At 40.3% G+C, this 21,207-nt stretch overlaps 1 protein-coding gene across 1 annotated transcript in view; it reads right to left on the reverse strand.

Annotated features, from left to right (window-relative positions):
* Window positions 1–21,207, reverse strand: part of CSMD2 (CUB and Sushi multiple domains 2) — a 323,219-nt gene that overhangs the window by 180,868 nt on the left and 121,144 nt on the right. The window contains exons 13-15 of the mRNA XM_018576748.1: window positions 11,392–11,530; window positions 4,391–4,578; window positions 2,348–2,536 (exon numbers count right to left, since the gene is read on the reverse strand). Of these exons, the coding sequence (XP_018432250.1) occupies window positions 2,348–2,536; window positions 4,391–4,578; window positions 11,392–11,530 (516 nt within the window). The remainder of the gene's footprint in view (window positions 1–2,347; window positions 2,537–4,390; window positions 4,579–11,391; window positions 11,531–21,207) is intronic.

Genomic DNA, 21,207 nt, shown 5'->3' on the forward strand with positions numbered 1-21,207 from the left:
TCCTGTTTGCTGGTTTACAAGTACACGAGTGCATACATGATTTGCTCTGCACAGCGATGCATGTATATCCACATCCTGTCATTTGCACATGCCCAACAGCATCCCACTAATGCAGCTCTTCTGACAGAATCCTGCTTGCCTGTTAAAGATCTCACTTCTTACTCTGTGGATGTGCTGTTATAACTAACCATCTAGTTTGTCTGAATCCTCACTTAAGACTCCTTATAGTTCCAGCCTTTGGCCATTCAGCTCTGTCTTTGGGTTCTCCTGAGTTTCTGACCTCCTTGGCAGACCTCTGGCTTTGACCCTGGTTCCCGCTGGTTGCTCTTTTTTTCCATTTTGACTGTGCTTTCTGCTCTCCTATCTATTACAATCAGGTGTATAAGACCTGAGGGCATCCAAGTACCGGTGATAGCATTAAGTATAATGTCGGCTTTTAAAGATGAAGAGTACCACTAGAGCAGGCAATAATTTCTGAGCCAGAGTCGCAATCATCACAAGTGTAATATATGTAAGGGAAAGTAAAGACAATTAGCCATTAAACTTAGTTTAAGAATGTGAAAGTGTTAGGCACAAACCTACCTTGTTAAAATGTTACAGATGTTGACAAAAGTTAGCCCATTTTCTAAATGCATTTAAATAGCTATTACAATGCATTATTTTGTTGCAGTTCTTATCAGTCACTGATACTGTCCTTTTATTAAAGTTTGTCTCCATAATAAGGCTATTCAAAAGTTACACTTAGGAACTGTGTCAGACGGATTTAATATCCGATAGTCCTATAAACTTGTATAGGGAGAGAACCAGTCTTGACGTGAACAAAAACCTTACAACACAGACCCATATCAATGTACAAGTTTCAGATATTTGTCTCAATGACTGGCTTGTTTCTATTAAATATGTAAATATATAGGGGGGAATTTATCCAAACTGGAGCAGACAGAATCTGCAGCAGTTGTCCATGGCAACCAATCAGCTTCTCTCTTTTTAAAGCTTAACTAAACAGCCTGGAGAGAGAGGCTGATTGGTTGCCACGGGCAACTGCTCCAGATTCTTTCTGCTCCAGTTTGGATAAATTCTCTCCATAGTGTTTACATGTGTTTATATTTAGACCTCTAAAATGTCAAGTAATTTGCTGTTATTTGTGAGCATTTTTTTTAGGGTAACTGAAATAAATACAACTCTCTACATTGCCTTAGACCTCCATATTAATCTCATCAGCTTTAAGAATAATTCCACTCTACAACAAAAATCTAAATTTTAGGGCTGACAATGATTCAAATTTTCGTGTTCGATTAATCAAAATTGTTTTAATCGATGAATCGATTAATTTCGATTAATCATATCGCACATACAGATCCAACGACATTGGCCTATACACATACAGCACAGCAATGAAGTAATAAAATGAACTAGGATCGCACTAATCCAGCACGTTATTAATCTCACGTGCCCCACTCAATATGGCCGCCGCTTGAGTGGGGCAACTCAGAATAATAACGTTGGATTAGTGTGATCCTAGTTCATTTTATTACTTCATTGATGTGCTGTATGTGTATAGGCCAATGCCTTGGCTGGCGCTCGTGCAGAACGTTTCTTGGGCAAACTCACCGGCCCAAGTGGCTCCGTCGGCTAACGGACGTCGGCGATCCGGTGACGTCACGGACAAAGACGTCACCAGACTCCTCCCCCTTCCCTTCATTAGCCATCACGGACATCGACGTCACCGGACACGGTGAGCCGACGGAGCCACTTGGGGAAGGGGGCAGGAGTCCGATGACGTTGATGTCCGTGACATCACCGGATCGCCGACGGGCAAAATTTTAATCGATCAAAAAGTTTAATGATTAATCGAGAAATGATTCTTTAATTTCCACAGCCCTACTAAATTTGGTTGTACTTGGCATGTAAATATCACAGATTATTTTTTTCATTGAAGTGACTAAGACATGGAGACTGTCATTAATGATGTCTACTACTAAAATTTCTAGGTGCCTATCTGTTAAGCTAGTTTAATACTTTGAATCTCAAACCTGAAACACATATGCATTTTGACTTTTCTCCAACTTTCCTGGTCTGCATATCAGTTTAAAATGAGTGACTTAGAAAGTATGGCCGCCAATGGGTCAGCACGACAATTGAATTTAAGCCGTTGTAATGAAGTAAGAAAAAAAAAAAAAGGGGGAGTTGTTATCAGCCTTTTGTACTAGAAAGAAAGTGGTATTCAAGTTTAATAAAAGCATATTAATGTCTGATTTACTTCCAATTCACTCACAGAACATCCAATGTAGGATGGAATTATTCAGCCAAACTATTACATTTCCTAAAGGATTATTACAGGTCATACCTTCACAGCTGGGCAGGGCTTTGCTCCACTGAAAATTTGGCTCACACTCCAATGCCTGGTCATCACTGAGAGTATAACCTGGATCACAGCTGAAAGTCACAAGGGCACCCACATAGAAATCATTGCCATGTCGTTGACCATTAACAGGGATTCCTGGATCGAGGCAGTGATCTGATTGCAGTTTTACCGCTGTGAAAATAAGACAAGAATGTGTATATGTATATGTATATGTAATAAAGTGAGAGTGCTATGTATCATGAACGGCAAATAGTTTAGAACCAGATTAATTCACAGACTGTTATGTATGCATATATTCCCTGTCCAATAAAACAGATTGCACCAGGCTCACCTTGGCCTAAAGGAAAAGTTTCCCCAAAGACAGGATATGCATCAACTTGACAGATGCCTATGGAGGCCACTCAGTTCTTACACACACCAAAATCAGAATCAGTCAGTTGTTTTCAGATTAAAAAACATAAAGCTGAAGTATGATACATCCTGGTACAACAATGAGTTATTGGGATAAATGGATAAAGAACCATTATATATGCATAGCTTTCATGCTTACTAGAGGAAATGATTATTTCTTGTGATATCAGAAATAGACTGCAAAAAATATCCTATTGTTGTTCACATACTGTGTTAAATACATTTTGCTGCTTATCTTTTCAGTCTTGCACCATATTAATGCACCAGACTGAGTTTAAGTGCCAAAATGTCTGAAAATTGCAATGTGCGTGGGCTAGAACTGCGTTGTCTGTAATACATTTTTATGTCAGATTGCTATGGTGGGTGGGGGAGTGAACAAGCATGAGTGGGCATCTTTAGGGGCTACTGTGCAATCAGCTACTGAGTGTATTACTGCAGCAGAAACACAAAAGAGAAAGAACACAAAATTCTGGCATACATTTAATTTACGTTGAAGATAGTATGGAAAAACTCCACCCATTAAAGAACCCCCCCATTCCAGCAGAAGTGCTGGAGAGCCCATAGCCTGGAAGCCCAGTACCCATTTAAAAGAAAAAAAAACATCCAATGCTACAAAATCATGATAGTTTCTTTGCAAAATACAACTACTTACTACTACTGAAACCTAAGAAATATTTCCCCGTGAGAGAGTAGTTACTACCAGATGTTATTGAATGAGGCTCGACTGGACAAATGTGGAATTCTTTGGGCAAATGGGCTTTATAAATGTGGTGATGATTTGTCAGGCAATCTGCAGTTACTTTTCCATTGCCTTTTTTATCCACTCTACGTATATATTTTACCTGTAAATTCCATTAGAGTAAGGTGCACAAAGGCATCACACTTTCAGCTGGCATCCTTGTAAACACACCACATCTCGGCCAAAAATAAAATTACCAGCATGCAACCATAGGACTGTGAACAAAGCACGTTTCTACCCCTGTACATACACCTGCACGGGCCTGAGCAATAAGTTAATGGCAAGTAAATAAAATCTGATTTTGAAATATGTCCATGCAATACATTCATCACTGTTTTATTGGAAAAATAAGAGAGAGAATTGCACCTGCAGAGTGAGAGAAAAAAAGGATTCTGGCAGCTTTCATTCAAGAGAGGGGAGAAAGAATTCAAATTAAGAAGAAATAAAAGCAGCTTTTTATTCAATAATGCGGTCCAGAAGTCATTACTCCAGTTGTTATGGTAAAAGAAAATCAATAAAGATGATCAGACTGCAGAGTGCGGAACGGCTTCTAATAGATTGAAGTTCTCCAAACACTTTGCAGCAGAATATCTAACACAATACCGCCAATTTCTCTATATTTGAGGGGTGCCCTGCCCTGCCCACTGAGCTTTCAGCTACACAAATGAACAATTCCTGCAAGACCTGCCTGCATATTCATTCTGTGCACAGAGTGGGGGTAATTATTTTTAATCAGCTACAGGCTGCTCAGCTCTTTTCAAGTTCAATCAATAATACTGCACTGAATTCAGCAGAAATAGTAGACATTTTTAGCCCTGCTAAGATGCAAGCATTTTATATAGAACACATACAAGGCATGCAAAGTAGTGGCTTACTTTCATAGCGGATTTGAAAGCCGACATCAGAGTGGCTCTTGTCGGTGGTGAAGAGAAGATAAAGGAAGTTGCTGGTGCTGATCAGGAACTGTGGGACCTGTGTGCCATCGTAGACCCCAATCAATGGAGATGAATAAGACTTTCCATCTCTTACTTCCAGGGTGTCATAGTTTACCTCTGTCTTAAATCTGCATAGACAAAAGAAAAAGCATACCGGTGACATTTTGAACTAGACTATTTGATGTGCAGTATTAATGAGGTAAACAGTCAGTATGCTGCAGTTCAGAAATTTTAAAATCAAATTAGCTCCACATCACTACAGCCAAATTATTGCTACCGTTGTTTTTAAATGTATTGGAAATGTACAATGCCGAAGTCAACTAAAGTCAATGCCATTGATCCTTAACCAGTAGACTGACAGCAACATGTGGGTGTTTATTACATCTATAATATCTTGTGAGCAACCTGTCATGAAGTTCCCAGTTTTAAAACACTACTTCTCTGAATACCCCCATATATCTCTCATAAACATGAAGTCTATCAGAGTTTGTATGATTTTTTAAATTAAGTTGGTTACAATTACAGTCAAAGGTTGCCTAGGTTCTCTTCTTTTATACTGTTATATATGTTTTTTCTTCAGTTTTCTGCATATCACTGCTGATGAAGATACAGCTGGCAGCTTCCAGGCTTGCCCCAATCTTTTCCTACAGCTGAGTTAGGTCTGTATTTAACATAATGCCATTTGTGTGCCGGGGATATGAAAGGGGCAGCACCAAGCCACAAAATGTCTTTTTTTCACTTCTGGGTACCTCTGGGAACCTATTACAATTTATTAAGCAAATATACTACAGCGGGGAGTGTGTTCAAGGGATGTTGATGAGCACCCAAAGGCTTACTATAGCTCCGGAAATATCAAGCTATCTCTACTTGCTTGCTGATTGGTATATATAGCTAATCTTACAGTGGGGAGGGAGACTACCAGTAACTGTAAATATAAAGAAGACAACATGTTTCTGCCAATAGGGCATTCTTGTATTCATTTTTACTGACACACAAGGGACAGAGTTTTCCTAAAAACCATTCAAGTGTGCACAGAGCAGCATGCTGTGCATATACCACTCCCTTGCAATTTCTTAGATTGGGCAATGATCTTTCTTTAAGGCACAGTTCCTTTTTATCTAATGGTACTGTCCCAGAAAGTATTTAACAACTTATTTTTCTAAGCATTGCAACAAAAATTGTATAATGTTTACATTCCTTTGTGCCCGGCAGAACTAGGCAATGAAACATTTTGAACTTGCAGTTCCGTTAAGGAACAGAGATGATCAAAGTTAATCCTCTGGTTGTAATGCAGCCAGGGACGTACTGTAAATATGCTGGCTTCCAGAGGCCACATGAGTTAAATAGAAATGTTGAAGTCCAGTGCTATCAACAAGAGTAACATGATGTCTGGTACATCAAACATGAAGATGTATACACAAAGTTAATTACTATCCAAACACTATTCAAGTGCCAGCTCACTGAACCCAGGAAAGTGCAGGCAAATAGCAGAAACTAGTGAGAATTTGAGTAGATTCGATTTTTGGTCCCTTGCCTTTCTTTGTATGTACTTTATTCTCTCAGCTGCCCAGCCTGTAAGTTTTTTTTCCATTGAGACTTCATTTATGCCTGCTGTGTGTTTATATTTTTTCTACTTTGTCTTCGCTTGTGTGTCCTTTGAGCATTACATACAGGTATTTATGGATACCCTTTCCTCAATATCTACTGTTTATTTATATTTATAATAATTACAAAACCACCATAGATGACACAATCACCTAACACCCCATCCCACATTTTTAAAAAGAAGGCATACAGTTTGGCTACATAGTAGCCGTTATGTAGGGATTGTTAAGGTGTACCATGTACAATGATCTATTAAAATGTATAAATTATTAACAATCTAAAAAGTCAGTCATAAATTCAGCATGTAGAAAAATAGCCCAGCTTAGTATACTTCTACCAACGTCAGAGCATCTTTGTATCTATAGAGAGTTTTGAATATATATATATTACATGTTGTCCAGTCCTATACATATAGGTGTCCAAGGGGAGAGCTAGACATGGTACTGTATCACAGCCGAAGACAATTAGTAGTGGTAGTGATGCGTTTCGCAGATTAAGATCTGCTTTATCAGACTTTACTGTATTTGCTGATGCATATATGCACCCAGGGCAGTCCATTCTCTATCTGCACCCTCTGTCCACCGCCAGGCATCAAAGATCATCTGACCCAGGGACAATAGGATAAACCAAAAGGCCTAGAGAAATATCTGATATCCAGGTGGCCAAGCCAAGCGATGAGGATCAGCAAACATACTTGTCAGAGCTGAGCCCCAGCCCCCTCTACCAGCTGCTGTGATTGCAGGTCTGAACATGGAACAAGTAGCTATATAATGCCCAGCATGTGAAACTGGTGTCTAAATAGAGGAGTATCTCCCCCATCAGCCCAGCATATCTAATTAGTGCTGGCCCAGGGAGCAAGTGTCCCTTTGCCCATCAGCCCAGGACTCCTGTGTATATAGTTGTCAGGAACGCAGGCTGTTCCGGACTCTGAGGCCAGCGCAGGGACGGACCCGTCATCGGCGTCTAGTTGTTAGGCGACGGGCGGCCGTTCCACAGCGCTCCTCCTCTCCTCTCACAGGCAGTGTGACGCGACGGACGAGGCCCGGCGGCGTCCCGTTGCTAGGAGACGCTCGGGTCGGGTCTCGTCTCCGGCTCCGCCCCCAACAATTGCCTCTGCCTATTTAAACTGAGGCTGAACACTTGCTCGACGTTCTAGCAAAATAGTACGTCAAGCAAGCTATTAGGAACCCTCAACTTGAGCAGAGACCCTGTGACCAGCCTCTGGAACCATTGATCCACCTGACCAGCCTCTGGAACCATTGATCCAGCGATCTAGCCTCCAGCTACCCCCAGCACCAAGGAACAGATACACTTCCCCTGACTGGACTCTCACCAAACAGCAAGTATATCACTGCCATACTATATGCAGGGGAAGTGTTGGTACTGCCACCTTGTGGGGAAGTCTCATATTGCATCCTCTCTGCTCTTCTGCTATCTGCTTCATTATTACTGCTTAGCCATAGTTGGTGTCACCTGCATGTAACTCATATTGGGCTTAGTGAAGATAACTGGCTCTCTCCTCAAACACTGCTGCACCATATACCCTGGACTGTTAATTCCTCAACCATATGAGATACACTAGTTCGGTCCTTAGTGAAGCAACTAAGGCATCGAACTACAAATCACAACACGGCCCCAATGCTATATAATTGAGGGTGTGACTATACAACACAAATCCAACTCAATGCTCCCAGGATAAATGGTGTATGATGTGTAAGGGGTTCCGACTGCACTCACTGAATTAAAGTGTTACCGTGAACCTCCCTCCTGAACCATTTCCACTTACCTCCGCAGCTGAGATCCAATACTCGCCACCGGGCTCGCAGGAATCGTTACAATAGTCAATACACAGGCATCTTAATTTCAGCGTTCTAGTCCATGACAAAGCCAGAAAGGCAAAGCTAGTCCGTGCATTTGAACTTTTGGAAATCAACTATCTTTATGTTTGACTTACTAAAAATGTTGGGACCCTTTGTTCTAATGGAAGCATAGTTATTAGGGATGCACCAATACTGATACTAGTATCAGTATCGATACTAGTATTGGTATCGGTGCAGATACTGAGTATTTTGGCAAGTAATCATACTCACCCAAATGCTTATACTTGTCCCCCCCCGTACAGGAACTTACAATCAGGAAGGCCAATCAGGAAGCCGGGCAGTGGGTAATGACTTCCTGATTGGCTGGAAAGCTGTCTCCATGCTGTCAGACCGGCTCAATGCAGATTGCCTTACAAGCTGACTTCATGCTGATTGGCAGGGAAGCCGGCTTCCTGGTCAATCAGCATTGAGCTGGCCAAACAGCTTTCTGGTTGGTCAGGAAACTGGCTCTATGCTGATTGGGTGGGAAGCTAGCATCGAGATGACCAAACAGCATGGAGTTGGCTTCCTGGGCAATCAAGAAGCCAGGCAGCAGGTAATGACACGTTGCCCGGCTTCCTGAATGCCTGGAAAGCCAGCTTCATGCTAGCAGAAGTACCAGTATCGATACTCTGTATCGGTGAGTACCGAAAGATAAATATTGGTACTCGTACTCAATATTTAAAAAATGGTATCGGTGCATCCGTAATAATTATTATATAAATAAAGAAATACAGTTCTAAACAGCATAATATTAAAATAATAAAAATATTGTACAATAAAGACAAATTAAAAAAATAATCCATTAGTGAAAAAAAGTTGTGAAAAAAGGGCTCTATCTTTTTTTTTTCTTTTTGGTGCAGGATCTTCTATTGATCCCCATGGAAAGCCAAAATGTTATTAGTGTGGACAACTGTAATTAAAGGAGTTTAAATGATGACATTCCCAGGTTTTATTGTTCCTGGAGCATTTTTTTTAACACAACACACTAAAACATACTGATGGTCTTCACCATTTGTGTTTTATGTGCAGCAGCACAAGGGCCTTCTAGAACTTATGGGCCCAATTATTAACTGTTGATCAGATAGGTGCTGGAATAACTTCCACAGTGAAAGCTGATATCAAGCCAGAAATGGTTTTGTATGCTAGTTCTATGTTAAAGATTTTTCTTACTTTTGACTACAGTTGTTAAAACATAACCTACTGGTGAATTAAAAGAGAACCTTTTTTGTCCATAGTTCTCTTCAGGGTTTATTTACTATGTCCTCCTGTGACTCAAAGCTCAGCATATAGCGGGCTATTGCAGAGCTTTGAGCCGAACTGTGGCCGGGAAAGATCCCTGCCACCGGATTGATAGCTCTAGAGGCAGAGTCAGTGCTGAAAGAACGGAGAGGGAAGGGGGGAATCCCTGTGGGCAGCAGTGACTGACCGTCACCGCTCTCTGTAGGGAGAAGATCATGAACTTAGGAATCAGTGGCATGTGATCGCTCAGTTCTCGATCAATAGAGCCGACGCGTGACAGCTTCAGTGTCACACGTGGGCTCTAATTATGGGGATGAGTGTATTTCACTCTCCCCATAATGCTCATAAAAATGTATCTTATTTGTGCATCACTTGGCTGTAGATACTCTAATCCTCTCTGAATTCATGCTGACACTGTCCTTCCTTCTGGAGGGTGGCTACTTTTGTTCCCCATAGTCCCTGTGTGTGTTGTAAACTAGCCACCACTGCAAGCTTGCTCCTTTGATGGATTACAAATTGAATACAAGTTAGTAAACTAAATATGAGATTGTAATCCATTACGGGAGCGAGATTGCAGTGGTGGCTACCTTACAACACGCACAGGGACCATGGGGAACAAAAGTAGCCACCCTCCAGAAGGAAGGACAGTGTCAGCACCAATTCAGCGATGATTTGAGGATCTACAGCCGAGTGATACAAAAATAAGATATATTTTTGTTAAAAGGTAAGGTACTTGAATTCCTTTTTTAAGGTTTAACTCCTGAGTTTAGTGTCACTTTAAGATGTGATCCACTGATCTAGACACTATAGGAGCTTAATTACTAGACATGTGCACCAGCAAAAAATTAGTTTCGTTTAGTTTTGATTAAAATTCTGCGTTATTTTCGCTTTTCGGAATTGGGGTCCGAAAGTCAATTTGTTTCGGAATTCGGATTCGGACAAAATTCGTTAGCGGTAGACTGTATGAAATTTCGTTTCAATTTCGTTTCATTTTCGTTTCGTTTGTTCGTTGCAGCAAAGGGACATTTAAGAGGAAAAAATAGGTTTTTTTTCTCAAATGTCACTTTTCTGCAACAAAATTTCGTCCAACAAATGAGATTTCGTGCAGAATACCGCTAACTAATTTCAGAATCGTAAATTCGGATTCGTTTGCATCCGTTATATCTGTAATTCGGAATTCGGATACATCCGAATCTCCGAATTTATGAAATTTCATCCAAATTTCGATTCGGAACAAAACGAATCGCACATGTCTATTAAGTACTAAAGGCAAAAAGGCTGTTCACATTACAATGGAATTTGCACTTTGGAAAGGAATTTTCTCTTAGCTTAGTGATTGAGGTGAAGCTTTGCAGATGTTCATCACCCAATCATGTGCAATCAAAAATTCAGTTTAAAAAAAAAAAAAAGTTCCTTGTTCGTGGTTAGGTATTTGCTCCAACGTTAATTTTAACTACATTTACTAAGCTAAAGGAAAATTCACCTGCAAAATGAACAGCCTATTTGCCTTTAGTAAATCAGTCCCTATAGGTCTATATGATACTATGTAAGGAAAAGTTTAAATAAAATATTTCTATGTTAACATTTAGCTGCCTTAAAATTACATAATACATATGCGTACAGACTGTTTTGCCACAAATACAGTATTGTTGTTCATTTTTCTGTGGTACACTGGTTTTGACATACTTTGCTTACTTCACTGTTTACAATAAGTTCATCCAGTCTTCTAATCTTCATTTTTTCCCCATATTCACTAGTTTTTTCTGACTGCAGTTTACAGTGCCTTGCCACTACCCTGTTGCTCTTTGCTAGTTATACCTCTCACTCTCCTTTGTTGTGTGTTTTGGGGATATATACAGGAGTATTGTAATCAAAGTTATAAGAATTAACTTTTTGTTAAGATAAATGTTCATTGAAGTGACTTATTCCATTACTAGGTTCTTTACAGCCTCAAGATGCCACAGAATGGCAGTTAAAAGTGCAACTACCTAAAGCAAATGTGTTCTCTTCCATTGTGTTAAACATTCTTAAAATTAAATAGTGATGACATGTTGAGAAATGTGCGTCACCATTCAAATCAACCAGATTCAACCTAGCAGTTTGCTTTCGTATCTTTGAAGATGAAAGCAAATACGCCAAGGGCAAGACTACTTACAAGCATCTCCATTTTTATTTAAGACAATGCTACAGTATTAACAGAACATGCATATTAACAGAAAGCTTATAGCAGCATACCTGTCAAATGTGATTTTTATGGGATATCCAGGTTGTGCTTCCAGAACCCATACACAATTTAAGGAATCCTTGTAGAAACCAGGCCACCCAGGAGAAAGGATCATACCACTTGGAGCAGTTAAGTGTCCACCACAGGGTGCTGTAAATAAAGCACAGACTGTCAGCAGGCCAAGTACATATAGACGAATAATCTATACTAATACTGTAACATGCATACTTAATTTATTCACACACAAAACTGTAATACAGTAAGAAACTCATGTACAGTACTTGCATGCTTTGTCTCTGTCATTTGCATAGGTCATGAATATCTATCTGTTCACACTACCCAACTCATTATTACCCTCTCTTCATATTGCTTAGTTAGTATATTTCCTTTATGCTATCCAATATCTTCTAATGTATATACCCAAAGCAGCCGCTGACCAACAAAAGATATTAAGCATGACAATTTGCTGACTTGACAAATATAGATGACAAATCTCCATGTCTCTTTATTAACTAGATTATGCTAGGATGCATATAAAGTTCACCTTCAAATGACAGTAAGAAAGATTATGAATGTGCCAAAGCAGACAGGTACTTTAGAAAACCCCATTTTAAAGCATAAGTAAACCCAAAAACGAACATGTAATATAATACAGCTTACCAGTCCTTCTATTTAATGGTTGTATAAGTTTTCATTTTTTTCAGGCTTTTTTTTCTTTCTTTACAATGGTGATACTGTCAGCAACACTTCCTGTCCCAGGGTGATGACGCTCATTGATATACTGAATCTATGCAGGAGCAGGGTTGTCACCCTTAGACAGGAAGTGTGTTAGGACTATTAAACAACTTCCCCTCTCTTTAGCTCCATAACATGGGATGGCAAAGGATTAAGGAATGGGTCAAAGGCTTTGTTCTGTTTTTCAGCGCAGTTTAAAAAAAGGAAGCCTGAGTAATGCATGAACCATAGGGTATTTGGACATGCTCATTGATGCTAGATTGTTTTATGGGGAAAAAAGGTGGCTAGCTAACAATATGGCATTCAGGCTTAAGATAGAGGTGAACAAGGGTAAGGCTTGTATTGGTCAGAAGGATCATTAACTTATGGTCTTGGTTGGGGCATGCAGATTCAGAGTCATATATAAAATCTGAGGTGAGGCAAGAGGACTGCTGGATGTATAATGAAAAGCATTGTGCCAGAGGTTTTGCATGCAAATTTAGACATGCCTGCTCTGCTTCTGGCAGTGGACACCCTACGTTTGAGTGTACAACAAGGAAGAGGACAGTAGCAGAGAAAATATATGGCTCTAGGAAGAGCAGTGTTGCCAATAAAGGTGCACAGGCTAACTCCTTGGCTAAAAAAGTACCCAAATATGGAGGCAGCAGAACTAAATAGGGAGGGATTTGAATTGAGATTTGAATTACCAGTCTCAGGAAATGTTGAGAGATCCAGGAAACAAGTGAATTTGAAATCAGTTTGAATTCAGCAGGAGAATATTCAGAGGTTCTTAGGGACAAAATTACTAAGGAGATCAGCCTGGGCAGGATGGCAGAGGTCCCGTTGAGGGTCTGAGGGTGTCACATCTGGGGGTAGTACCCAAAAAGGAAAGTAGTAAATATAAGCTGATACAATACCTTTTATATACCACAGTTGGTCTATGTATGACACCACAGCAGACAAGTTATGCAAATTGCCAGCCGTTTGAGGATGCCTCGGACTTGTTTTCTAATTACAGTCACTGTTAAACTTTAGAGGGATTAGCTGAGGGATAGGAAAGTGGAGTGTTGGATGCACAATATTAGTGTCAACATAAATGTTGACACTTACATGGCTTTGGCGAGGTGGCTGGGTGTTAAAATATTCTGGTCCAGAATTGGCAGCAGAAGGTCATGGAAGGTAGTACCATGACACAGAGATTCAAAGGTAAAGTAAAAAAAACTGAATCAGGCATTCTGTATGTGAACTGGCTGGAATCTCCACAGAGGGAACAATGTGCACCTTTCCGATGTGGGCTTGGAAATTTACAACAATGGGCTACAAGATGAGTTGGAGACGTGGTGGACAGGTTTCCCATATGTGGGGTAAATAAACAGGGGAATTTAGTGAGGAAGGGGGGTTTGGAGCACTACTTTATATGCAGAGGCAGATCGGGGGATCTTGCACTGCTCTAATACTGCTAGCAGAAAAAAAAGGAGATGCATGTAAGATGTAATGGGCATTACCCAAACAGCATGTCTCCACCTCTCCCACAGACAGCTTATTGCAGTTCAGATACAGGATGGGGCCTAAGCATATCATATGTGGACTCTAGAGCTGGGCGCAAATGGGCCTCAACAGAGTCCAAGAGAGCTCTCAAATAAAGTTGTCTTTAGTTATTGGGTGGCAAGTAAGGTGCCATGACCTGCGGTTGGGTCTGTAGTTTTAAATGTTTACAATAATTTAATAAACTTGGGTCTCACCAAATTTTGCCATAAGTCATTGTCATTTCTTTTTTTGGGTTATAATTCAGAGAAAGAGGGCAGAGTGGACCATCCAGACCATAGGTTTCCTCCATGTCCTCAAAGTACTCTGTGATTAAGGATATAAATTCTCTAGTTTAGTTTAATAAGGTGTTATCAAAAAAGCAGGGGGTAAGCCCTGGCACTTAGAATGCTTTCAAGAGGAGAGGCCAGTATATTTAGGGTTTGTGTTCCCAGTAGGGCCTGAACAGCAAGTTACAGAGTAAGGTACCTGTGAAAGTGATGGTTATCCAGTTGAAAGTTATTTTTCAATTATTCATTGCCTTTAAAATATAATTTCATCCAGTAAAGTTTTTAAAACTGGTTGGTTAAATGCAGGAATTACACAGATTTATTTTTAGACACTTTGGGTCTACTCTAGTATAGGTGTAGAATATCACAGGCCTGACATTTTTCTTCCTTGTTGAAAGATTGTAGCTGCAAGCATACCTAAGTATTTTTTTGAACTGTGTTACTAAAAACCATATTGCCTTCTCCATTCCAATTAAATCTTCTTAAATTTACCAAACACATTGACATAAGTCACTGGCCCATGACAAGAATAGAGTAAATTACTTTAACACTTTTGCATTTCTACTAAAAATATTATACAACATGAAGCCACTGTAGAGGATGCTAAATGTTTGACTACAAACAATTTCACTCATTTTTTTTTGTTCACCCTCTGTAACCTTTACATTTGACGTATAAAGAGTTCTATTCTGGTAGGGGTTATTTACGGTAATGTCTGTTATTTGTCTAGACGGTGTGTGCACGTATTAATTTTATGATTCTGTCCTATGGGTTCACACCTCCCAGCAGGATACATACTGACTTGCTCTCTTGCTTACACAATTTGATGGACTGAACATAAAGGTTCTGTCGTGTGAAGTTATTCTTGGACTACGTTTATTCTTTTATTTTATTTTATTTTTTGTGACTGCTTTGTGCATTTACAAAGCCCCCTTGTGCTCCAGTGCCTAGTATTAATGTTTACAGCATACTCTGAGCAGTGTTGGATGAATTGAGGTTGAGTTACTAAAGGAGTAGAGGCTGTTCACTTAGCAATGTAAATTTAAGTAAATAGGGTGATTCCGAGTCCACTTTAAATACAGGATCGTGTGTGATGGAAACAATTATTTAAAAGAATATTTTTTGCTAGTACATGATTGATTAAAAGGAAGCACTGCTTCGCTTTTTTTAGTAAGCTCAGTGAAGTTTGACTTTGCAAAGTAAAGCGAAAATTGACATTCCAAACATTAATTTTGACTAGTGTTCCACAGCACTGTACAATAGCAGCCAACAGACAATGCATTTCAGAGCACCACAACATGCATGACATGGATTGCAGTGCTTAAAAAAATGATGCATGGCTGATTTTGGGGGCATTAAGTTGTACTACCAGCCCACTTAAAATGAATGATTGGCCTTAATGCAGCACACTGTAATGCACGGTAAAGGGTTGCATTAAAGCAATGTGTAGTCTACTAATCTATTAATCTACTGCAACAGGGCCCGAGCCTGGGGTGGCCCAGTAGACCCAGCCACCTGTGACAAGATAGGGCAAGAAACTGTGGAGTGGCCGGCCGTCGACCGCCCAACGTCTGTCCGGCTGGCCGCTGACTGGCAGGGGGCCAGAGTGAGACAGAGCAGCCTGAGGCACACGTTGAGGCCGGGAGAACCCAGCGAGCAGCTCCCTGTTAACACTGCCCACCTCCTGTCCTACATGATGTTCACACCATGATGAGGAAGAGGAGGAGGAGGAGGTGAGGTGACTGCTTTCATCTTCTGTGACATGTTCACAGCCCTCTATTTTGCATTTCTATATAGAGTATTGCTGGCCCTCTATGTAACCATTATTGTTGTAGTCCTCTGTTACCATTCTGCATTTTTTGTCTAGAGTATTGCTGGGAGTTGTAGTCCTCTATGTAACCATTCTGCATTTCTATATAGAGTATGGCTGGTCCTCTATGTTACCATTATTGTTGTAGTCCTCTATGTTACCATTATTGTTGTAGTCATCTATGTTACCATTCTGCATTTCTGTCTAGAGAATTGGTGAGAGTTGTAGTCCTCTATAGCCATTACCATTCTCCATTTGTGTATAAAGTATTGCTGGGAGTTGTAGTCCTCTATAGCGGTTACCATTCTGCTTTTCTGTATGGAGTATTGCTGGGAGTTGTAGTCCTCTATAGCCATTACCATTCTGCATTTCTGTATAAAGTATGGCTGGGATTTGTAGCCCTCTATAGCCATTGCCATTTTGCATTGCCGTATAAATTATGGCTGGGAGCAGCAGTCTACAACCTTTTTGGCACCAGGGACCGGTTTTGTGGAAACAATGTTTTCCATGGACTGGGGAGGGGGGAACGGTTGTGGGGGGAAGTGAGGGGATGCAGTGGGGGATAGTTTCTGGATATTTGAAGCGCATTTATTGTGCACTTCTTTATTTCTAATATTATTACATTGTAATATATAATGAAATAATTGCGGAATCAGTGGAAGCCCTGAGCTTGTTTTCCTGCTCTCAGGTGGCCAGTGCATGCTCTCAGGTGGCCAGTGGGGGCTTTCAGGTGGTCAGTGGGGCTCTCAGGTGGCTAGCTCGGGCTCACGGGTGGCCAGTGCGGGCTTTCAGGTTGTTAGTGGGGCTCTCCGGTGGGCAGTGCGAGCATTGTAAGTGCCAGGGGTGGGGCCCAAAAAAATCTTGCACCAGGGCCCATTGTTCCTTAGGTCCGCCACTGAGTAATAGACAATCACCCTGTCAGCCCCACCCTTAGGTTAGGTCTACACTGGAAATGCTTGTTGGCAGTCACCTCATTTGTAGCACATTGAACTCAATGTGATGCTAATAGGATAATTGCCAATAAGCAGTTAAATCTCTCAGTAACAAAGATATTTAATTAACCATGCATCCCTATCAGAATTTGTAGCACAGCCATCTGGAATCTATTACAGCTGTACTGAATACTCACCTACCTAGCAATCCCATGCAGAACCCTGCACACTCATGCCCTACCTCTTCTCTCCATTACAATAGTTGGTGATGACAGTGGTTTCTGAGGAATGGATTAGCATGATAGAGTGGCATGCTGTCAGAACCAGCTGTGAATGCACACAGTCAGAGCAAATAGTGACGAGTTGTTTCACCTATGTATGTAGCTACATATTGTTCTGCATTGCTGTATAATGTATTGCTGGGATTTGTAGTCCTCTATGACTGATGGTATTCTGCATTGCTGTATAATCTTTTGCTGGGATTTGTAGTTGTCTACCGCCGGTGGTATTCTGCATTGTTGTATAATGTATTGCTGAGATTTGTAGTCCTCTATAGCTGGCGATATTTTGCACTGCTGTATAATGTATTGCTGAGATTTGTAGTCCTCTATAGTTGGTGGTATGATGTATTGCTGGGATGTGTATCCTTTCAGCTGCACAGTCCATATCTCAGTCTCGCCTCTAGTGAAATCTGATGTTGCTCTCTTGGATATGAACTGGTCCTCCACCACTAATCCAATCACTTTAAGTCTAAAATTAATTTTGCACAACCTAGAGTTCTGTATTCCTCTACTTAAATAAATTGGCCAGAGAACTCATAAGCTGTCCAGTGCCACACTATGACACATGGGCAAAATATGCACAAGCTGTCCAAATTACTAGCAAATCATTACATAGATGTATTTTAATATCTACAGTAAAAAAACTGCATAAAGTAAGTAAAGTAAATTGCCAAACATAACCATGGGAAGGGTTAAAAGTTGTTGTACATTATAAGACAGAGATAACTGAGCAGGTCATTCAGATAAGGTTCAGTAGTGTCAGTCTTCATTGGTGTGTGTGTGTGATAAGTACCAATTAAAGCAGGGTCATAATTACAGCGTAGTATAATGTGTCGGTGTAATAGGTTATTAGAAACCTGATCAAGCTGTTATGTTTTTATCCTCCTGGAATACAGATTTCTGCTGTGGCTCTCTACCAAGGTACCCTGCAGTATACCTATCGAAGATCAGCATAGGTCATACAAAGCTACTAATACAACAATTAGGCAATTACATGTCCAGGAATTAAGACATTTGAAAATGTAAAAGAGAGAAAGAAAATCAGCAGCCATTAAGCGTGTGAACCACTGGGAATGTTTTTTTGTGTGTTTTGATGCTTTAGGAAGTCAATTTAAATAAATAGGCCTCAACTTATTCACCTCAATTTCAGTGACCCCTATCTATTTGGGAACCCCCCTCTTTGTAAAGAGCTGCCGAATGCAAGCCATTAGCCTCAAGCTTCTACTACTTCAAGATCTGTATCCAGCACCTCAATTCTACTTTCCCTTGAACGCTTAAATATATGGGTTGTCCTAATGCACCAAACATTAATGTGTGGCATAATGCAACTTAACGTGCATGCACTAACACAAATGTAAATGGGACCTAACATAGCATTGCCCATTATTTATATAACACAATACCTGTTTTGCTTCCACTACTACAGGTTAGAGATCCACAGTGTTCCCATTTACAAGTGAAACGAAGCAAGAGTGCTATCAAATGCACTAATTCAACCTTTAGGCTAAACCCATTCACCTAATTTCTACCTGCTGTTGATTACTCTTCATGGTTGTGTCATATCCTGCAGAGTCAAATACCTTTCTTACTGCCATTATGCAGCTCCAGCATTCATGTCATTGTTTTTATTATAAGAGGAAGTAAAAATATGTTTGTGATTTTGCACCCAGTGCACCTGCGTAAGGATTGTGGCACAGTGCAAAAGTGGCTGGGACAATAAAAAAAAAAAAAATATTAGATATAAATATTGCTTTTCTACTGTTCCAATCACAATTCTAACTGCAGGAAACTGAAACTTGGCTAGTGTTAACTGTTGCTGTGTACAGGGGCAATCCCATCCTTTTTGCTGACTGAGGAAAAGTGTCAAATGGCACCCCCTCCAGCTGACATTATAGCAATATTTCACAATGCATGTTAGTCCATTACAATGTGTTGTGGTGCACTACAATGCATGTGTGTCAGAGGATGGGGTGTCATTGATAATAAATGATACCACAATATGCTAACGGAATCACATGCATTAACACTCATTCCTCACCCACACCACATTGGAGAGGCTTGAATGGATACTAACTAGGAGAATGGAATAAAGCCTGGTAGGTGTATTGATGCCATATGTCATTATCTGCTCCTATCTCCCATGTTTAACAATGACTACTTCAGAAGCTGGTGTTTAACACGTATACCTGGATGCACGGTTGCCAACATTTGAAAATAGTTAGAAGGAACAACTAAATAAAGTGTAGTGCATTATGGGCATAGCAAATACAGGAGTGTGGACAATACAATGGTTGGGGCTTGATGGCATATAGCTTATAGTGTTACACCTTTCCCTCTAGTTTGCCATGTTTAAAACAAAATAAGGGCCATGGCAAACACTAAGTAAAAAGGACCCATCACTAATGTTATGGGAGTAAAAGGGCCCACCATTGGTATCAATGGAAGGAAAATAAGTTAATGTTTGGTATCAGTAGAATAAACAAAGTCCCATCATTGGTATCAGTGTGAGTAAATTAAGTCCCATTGTTGGGGTCTGTGAGAGGAAAAAGTGGAAGAATTGGGAACTTTTAGCCTGATGGGGATATAAAAAATAGGGAATGTACAGCACAGTGTACAGAATGAAGTGGTGTGGAATAAGGAATGTACAGTGCAGAATAAGGGTGCAAAAAAGGTACATATAGAACAACATTCACATGTGTGCTCCATAAAAGGGCTAATTCTTTGAAAAACGCAGCCACTTTCATGCATATGCTTTTTGAATGGCTTATGAACACACCTCAATACGCAGAAAAATTGCACCTGTAGAGTGAAATGTCATTTTTTTTTGTAAGCGGATATATTTCCAGACTTATGTTATGACTGCAGATGAAACTGACTTTCCTAGTTGCCAGTGCTGCCACTGAGTATTATTTCTCTACTCCCTGCCATTTCCGGGTACTCCCGGAGCTTCCGGGAGAGTTGAGATGTCTGCCAGTATAGCTTAAAAAGGTGTGAACATTAAGTGGTTACATTTCTGAACCTGTAGAATGCCTCCTGAGGCTTCTTCCTGGGGTGTAATGCAGAGTGCAGATGTCAGGAGTGTTTAACAAACACAGTGCCGGGGGCAGGAGTGTATAACACACAGGGTGCAGTACTAACCTTTACAGTACAGTGGTCAAAAGCATGTAACACACAGAATCCAGGGGTCAAGAGTGTGTAAGGAAGAAAGGGCAGGGGCAAAAAGTAACTAATGCACTCAGTGCAGAGGTCAGCAGCATGTTACGTACAAAGTGCACGGATCAGCAGTATATTACCTACAGTACGCTACACAAGAATCCAGAATCTGGAGCAGTTGCCCATAGCAACCAATCAGCATCTCCCTTCAGTTTGCTCAGGTAAGATTCAAAAATGAGACAGAGAAGCTGATTGGTTGCAGTTAGCCAGAGTGGACTTCCTTTACCACAGTGACCCCTAGTGACAAGGTGTGATATTGCATAGACACACCCAGAACAAATATAACAAATCATTATAGATATCAAAGCCAATGGCAAAGAAGTTTGCAGGCTTAGAGTAGCCCAACAAACAAGCTTTGCTGATGTCACTGAGAAACATTGGAGGAGTATTTAGCAAGCAGAGGGATACAGAGTAGGGGGGGGGGGTGCTCTCTTCCTGGATGAACTCACAGCTTTGAATTATTTCCTGAATGTTCCTGACTTCCTGAGGTTTCATTTTCAACACACTTCTTGATGAAACTAATCTGATGAAGTTCCTTTTCGTGGAGATGAATCCCTAACATAATCTTGGGCTGGTTTGACTTTAAATCTTTTCATTTGGTTTAGTTGATTGACTTGTATGTTATACATACTGTATCTAAAATTGTGCCTTGCTATAAGCTTAATCACTAGTTTATATCCTTACTTAATGTATATTTTGGTGCATCCTGTGTTTAAATCATTGTAAGACAATCCGCTGTAGAAAATCAATCTCTGATTATTTTACAAAGTTATTTTGCCGTCTTTTGATCGACCTATACAGAAGACAAGCTCACTATCCCCTGACAATCGGGTATTAATATGACATTTTATCATTGATAAATATTTTCCTACTTTTGATAAAAGTAGGTGGAGACACAAATTAATTGTAAAACATAATCTGGTTCTAATACCCTACAAATGCAATTCCTACAAACTCTGCGCACACAACAATCCCACACTGCCAGGAGCACCATGAAAAAAACATTTCCCACATATCAAGCAAAATGGGTCATTATCTCATGTCACGACATAGAAGGCATGTG

This window comes from Nanorana parkeri, unplaced genomic scaffold (genome assembly GCF_000935625.1).
Source record: "Nanorana parkeri isolate BGI_ZX_2015 unplaced genomic scaffold, ASM93562v1 scaffold76, whole genome shotgun sequence".
NCBI classification, from domain to species: Eukaryota; Metazoa; Chordata; class Amphibia; order Anura; family Dicroglossidae; genus Nanorana; species Nanorana parkeri.